The following is a 5,723-nucleotide window of genomic DNA, read 5'->3' on the forward strand; positions in this document are numbered from 1 at the left end:
CATCAGGAAGAATTTTGTTCAAAATGCAGGAGAAATGTTGAAGTGATAAAACAGCATTGGTTGTGGTTCTTTCTCTGGTTAGAACAGTTGGTGTTATGGAAAACATTCAGCATTATCCAGAATTTGTGGAGGCCAAATGCTTTATAGGTATCACTACATTTTAATGACAATTTTACTGACTGACAAATACTACCCCAGCTGAGGCTTTTGTTATAATTTCTTAGTTTACTGTTTTAAACCTGAAGCATATCTGAAGTATAATTCTTTGCTAGGAAAGTTTGCAGTCTGCATGTGAGATGGACTTCCTATGAATTTATAGGTACAGACATCAACTTTATTTTCCTGCCACCAAACCACATTTATTCTGAGATGTGGTAAATACTGCTCCTTTTCATAAAATCTGTTTAAAGCAACTGATTTGCAAGATTATTTTGTAGCTGAGAGCAATTAAGAACTCTAACAGCTTAACCAGCTGTGATAATTAGCACTCACTAAGCCTGTCTTTGGGGAAATACAGCACACTGTCTTATTTTAGTTCTTCCATAGTAAGGACTGAGAAAATAGTGTAAATAACCACTGTTCTCCTGAGCAGCTCCTTGGGATGGGGAGCCTGTGGCAGAGTCAGAGCTGGGTGTGAGCTGCCCCAGCAGTGATTTCTGCCCGCCCAGCTCCCAGGGTGTGTCATTTTGGTAATCACGGGTGATAAATTTAACTCGTCATTGTGATGTAAGCAAAGCCTGTTGTCAGTTAGGGTGGAAGTGCATGCTACTCCCTTCTTTCAGGAAGGGTTATTTTTACTTTAATAAATCCTAGCAGCAGCCTCTAGGGCTCCTGCCCGGGCTGGTGGGGCAGTGGTGGCTCAGGGCAGGATGCTGGGGAGGCTGCTGGGGCACAGCCCTGGGCTGTGGCAGCGGGTGGCTGGGCTGGTCCTGTGCCCCACCAGGGCTGCTGGCAGCAAAGCAAAGAACACCCAGGACACGGCTCTGCAGACAGCTCATCCAGGTGGGTGGAAAGCCTTTGGTCACTGTGTGGTGCTGCAGCACGGAGGGAAAGGGTATTTGCTGGAAAAGGTGAGAAAATGAGCCTCATTCTCAGCCATGGCTGAGTTGCTGCAGGGCTTTGTCAGCTGGGGCAGGGAGCACACCCAGAGCTCTGACCGGCACAGTGCACAGGGGTAAAGCTTTTTTTATTATATAGCTGGTCTGCTACGGCAGCAAATACCAACTGATGCTTCATGTCAGGAAATCTGTCAATTAAAACAAATAAATGTTCCTCCTCTTACCCAGCTGCCAGGTCTCCAGAGGAGGATCAGTGCATGTCCCTGAGTGTGCAGGGCTGGTGCAAGTGGAGGATTTACTCCCCTCTGCTTCCTGCTCTGCTCCCTGCCAGGTTACAGCCACAGCTGTGTGTGCTTGTGCCAGGCAGTGCCCTGGATTATGAGGCAGGGAGCAGGCATGGGCTGCTCCCAGATGAACAAGCTTCCTGGTATGGACAGGGTTTCTCTTCTTTGCACCACCACTTCCTTGGCTGTGCCTTTGCAGAGGCCTCACCCTTGGAAAGCTGGGCTGCATGGGCCTGGCTGTGCTCCTGTGGGATGGCTGGGGGTCTCCAGCATGGGGCTTTGCCCTTGTCTTCCTTGGGATGGAGCATCTGCTTTTAGCAAGTGTACTGCTTGCTGCAGATTTGATTCTGGCACCTGCTGATGTAGCTCTCCTGGTCTCACTGCACTTTGTGAGAGAAATAGGAGAAGCAGGAGACTAAATTTACCTGGGCCAAGATTTACAACTGGGATTTTTCAGCCACTTACAAGTCCTGGCATGCATGAGCAGCTCTGGGGCCAAGGCACTTACTATAATTTCACCAGCTCAACACAGTCAGGAAGAAATTCTTTCCACACCCTGTTCTGTAGCAGCAGTGATTTCCTTTCAGCTGAATTCCAGCAACAGGCAGGGAGTGAGGATGCTGAGACTGGAGACATCTTCATGTCCATCTCTTCCTGCCCATTCTGGTCACAATTGGACATTTCCCAACCCAGGCCCCACATTTGCAGGCACGGGGCATTGTAGTGTGGGTGCACCTACCTGGGTGTAAGTACTGGGTGAGCAGTCTCAGCTGCCTTGCAGAGACCACTTGTACAGGTGTGCACTGCAAAAGCCAGGGCTTTGAGCCAGCCATTGCTTACTATGTTTTCCAGGTCTCTCTGCCACTGTCCTTGTTGTTGCCTATTATTGGGTTTGTGTCCATCAAGAGGAGCCAGAGTCCTTTTCTCACTGTGCTGTGGGTGACAGCATGCAAATAGCATCACCGTGGTAGCCTGATGGGGTGTAATGTATCATCATTAGAGTGCAGTAATGTGGTACCCAGCTTGCATGAGAACAACTGCCAGTCTCCCACCAGGCTGCATTTTAGCAGATATCATCTCTCCATCAGTGATTTCAGGAGAAGCTGTGGAGGAGTTAGCTACTGGTGCTGCTGGCAGTTTGCTTAACTCACTAGTTGGGCCATTTAAAACAAGATGCTCGCAGGGTGAGATGTTGCTGTGGGCTCGGGGACTTCAGCCCCACATCGTTTGCCCTCTTAATCGGGAAGTTTAGAAGAGATTTTTCAGTTTAAAATCTACCAAAATGAAAGGGAAGAAAGTAAAATTAAATAAGCTGCAAATGTAACAAAGGACCTCACACCACCTGCTGAGTCTTTTTGATGTTAAAAAGCACGTTTAGTTCCACAGAATAGAAAAGTGTAATTTTAAACTTTCAATCCTTTTCCCTTTGCACCAACAGCTCTTTTCCCTTCTTGAAGCTTAGCTCATTGCTTTGTACAAAATCTCTTACAGGTAAAGAACCTTTCAGGAATGAAAGAAGGCCTACAAATTTTGATAAAAAGGTGCTAGTATGGTCAGGACGCTTTAAAAAGGAGGAGGACATTCCCAGGCACATTTCGTAAGTGGACCTGTCACAATGATTCTTTTGGCTGTGAACACACAGATTGAGACCCCAGTCTGCATTATCCAGAGCTGTGCTCTTGTGGGGGTTAGTGCCTCCCCCATGCTGGTGTCCAAAAATAGCTGTAAATAATTGTAACTTTTGTAACTTTTTGTCATTCCCTGTGAGGTAAACTGGATTTGCTTATTTTCGTTATCACAAATTTCAGACTAAGCTGAAGTATCTTTTGCAAGACAAGTGGCTTTGAAACGCAGAAGCTGCCATGATAAGATATCATTCAATCTGGGTTTTTACATGCTTTTCTAGGTTTTATTGATTAGTGATTAATAATGCTGCATAAATTTTAATTAGAAGCTGGGGCTACATACAGCTTTGGTGACAATGAGTTCCTCCTGTATGGGCTGTGGTTCCACCTCCTTGCTGAGATATTTTGTTAAAGGGTTGCACTCAGTTTTGGAGTCCTAATGCTTCTGACTTGTGACATCCTGGATTCACCTCCAGCTGTCCTTCCCCTTGCAGGTGTGAGTAAATCCATGGCTGGATTTCATTTCAGGGATGGCTCATTGCCATGCTGCAGTTTCTTGCAAACATGGATTGTTGGTTATATGCCAGGAGTTACTCATGGAAGGTGGTGGAGACTTTCCAGCGATGGATGGGGCTGTTCAGCTGCTTGGGAAGAAAACTCCTGGATGGTGCAGCTGTGTGCTCTGACCCAGTCAGCCTCCCACCACAGCCTCATGGGGCTGGTGCCAACTGCCTGGCAGAGGCTGTGCTGTGGTGGGCTTTTAATTCCCTGAGGGTGGCATTGCCTGGCTCTGGTGCCATGGCCCCAGTGCCTCCTGGTGCTGCACAGCACCCCATGGCCTGCCCTGCAGCACCCAAAGATCAGCCCTTTGTTATTATAGTGGAAAGACTTTCCCACCCCTGTCATTTTACAGGCATTCACTCTCTCACACAATAAAAGAATACAGGAGAGCAAGAGTTTTTAATCCTGTTATTACTGATGGCTTTTGACCTAAATCTTTTCCCCACAGGCTAATTTTTACAGTCCTCCTTTAAGCAGCTGCAGAAAGAGAAGGCTGAACCCCATTATACATTGACAGGAAGTAGCTGCAAGTCTTGAGCATTCATTACCCATCTCCCCATGATCCCATTTCCCACAGGCTGCTGCAGAATGGAAAATCTGCTCTGTCCTCCACAGGTCTGAGGTGCTTGACAGTGCCAGGAACATTGCCAGGATAAAGGTTTGCTACATCATGATTGCACTGACTGTGCTGGGCTGTGTGACCATGATCATCTCAGGCAAAGAAGTGAGTATTGCTTCTGGGGGAACTGGTTCACTTAATGCGTGGTCTATGTATGTTCTTTGGAAATAAGCACCTGGGTGACAGATAGGTTTGAGAATACATACACATGAGCAATGTATGCACAGGGTGTGTATCACTCCTTCTCCAGAGGAGACACTGGCATTAGAAAGCACAACCTGCTGATTAATGTGTTGCTCCTGACCCACACTGCCATAAACTGTGCAGTGCAATGCTCTATATGACAGTGTCTCAACAGGAGGCTGGGCCAAAGGTGATGGAATAGCTCAGACAGTGTCAGTGGAACCTGGTTCTGCCTGACACCTGTCAGCCATGAGGCTCCTGTGGTCCTGCCTGCCTGGCCTGGATGCCACCATGGTCACCAAGAGCTGTGACTCTTCTCCCTGTCCCACCCCACTGCTGGGTCTCCAGTTTGACTTGCAAGTCCCAGGGCACCTGTAAACAATTTACAGCGTAATTCTCCTGCTAATCAGAGCTGCAAATGCTGAAAAAGTGGTATAACAAGGAAACAGATTAACTTCTATCACTGCAAAATATCAAAAAGGAGAGCGAGGTGTCAAAGGAAGGGGTGCAGATGTGGGGAAATTTTGTGGTGGCAATTGTGTGCAGGCAATGATTTCCACCAAATTGTTTCCAGGCTGCCAAGAAGGATCAGACGCTGCTGAGGGTGAATGCAGAAAAGAAGGCCAAATGGAGGGCTGAAGTGGAGAAAGGTCAGGAGGCAGCTGTCGGGAAGTCACAATGATCTGGAACAGATTTATTTTAACATAAGGATATAAGTGATTTGCACATGTGGCATATGGACCTGTCTTCGTTTAACTCTTAAGAGTTTTTTCACTGAAACTCTCAGAGCAAAGACTTCACTGCTTAAAAACTGCTCCCTGCAAACTGGGAACCTCCTATGGAAACGAACTGCTTTTTGTGGCTTCTGGTCTTTGGCACCAGGCCCAGCTCATATACAAAGATCTCTTTTAAACTGCAAACTGTGGAAAGGACAAATTCAGGGCTGCCCAGCTCAGGATCAGCTTTTCATGGTGCTGCTGGTGCTCAGGTCTCCTCCAATCCAATCATTGCTCCCAATGATTGTCATGAAAGTTGTCTAGCACTTGCTTAGCTGTGATTTTAGTCCAGAGTAATTGTTAATACATGGTTTGCTAAAACTGAATTCTTTTTAATCATCATAGTTCATTAACTCATAATAAAACAGCTGTCCAATTACATCTAAAACAAACACATCTCTTCACAGCTTCATTTAGAGTGTCACCAAAATCTCTGGGATGATGCTTAACAGATGGGAGAAGTCCTAATGAGATATTGAAAATTACATTTTCACAAAGTGACTTAACTTCAAGACAGGCCCCAGTTCATGCCTGTGGGTGCTGATGCTCTGATCCCCCAAGTGTCACATGTAACCCCTCAAGACCTGCAATGCTGGCTGGTGGAGCTGGATGTGCTG

At 46.7% G+C, this 5,723-nt stretch overlaps 1 protein-coding gene across 1 annotated transcript; it reads left to right on the top strand.

The window, feature by feature from the left end:
• The first annotated feature begins 869 nt into the window (after positions 1-869).
• Positions 870-5,012, top strand: LOC115915028 (protein FAM162B-like). Its single transcript, XM_030967960.1, has 4 exons — positions 870-1,002; positions 2,834-2,939; positions 4,144-4,252; positions 4,905-5,012. The coding sequence occupies exons 1-4, from the start codon at positions 870-872 to the stop codon at positions 5,010-5,012; spliced, it is 456 nt and encodes a 151-aa protein (XP_030823820.1).
• Positions 5,013-5,723: the final 711 nt, after the last annotated feature.

Source organism: Camarhynchus parvulus, chromosome 4A (assembly GCF_901933205.1).
Source record: "Camarhynchus parvulus chromosome 4A, STF_HiC, whole genome shotgun sequence".
Lineage (NCBI taxonomy): Eukaryota > Metazoa > Chordata > Aves > Passeriformes > Thraupidae > Camarhynchus > Camarhynchus parvulus.

What these genes read in the sequence shown, in the direction of transcription:
- LOC115915028 (XM_030967960.1), top strand. Translation starts at nt 870, where the DNA reads ATGCTGGGGAGGCTGCTGGGGCACAGCCCTGGGCTGTGGCAGCGGGTG. An exon ending in TCTGCAGACAGCTCATCCAG is followed by an intron (nt 1,003 to 2,833) that starts GTGGGTGGAAAG and finishes AATCTCTTACAG; the next exon opens with GTAAAGAACCTTTCAGGAAT. An exon ending in TGATCATCTCAGGCAAAGAA is followed by an intron (nt 4,253 to 4,904) that starts GTGAGTATTGCT and finishes AATTGTTTCCAG; the next exon opens with GCTGCCAAGAAGGATCAGAC.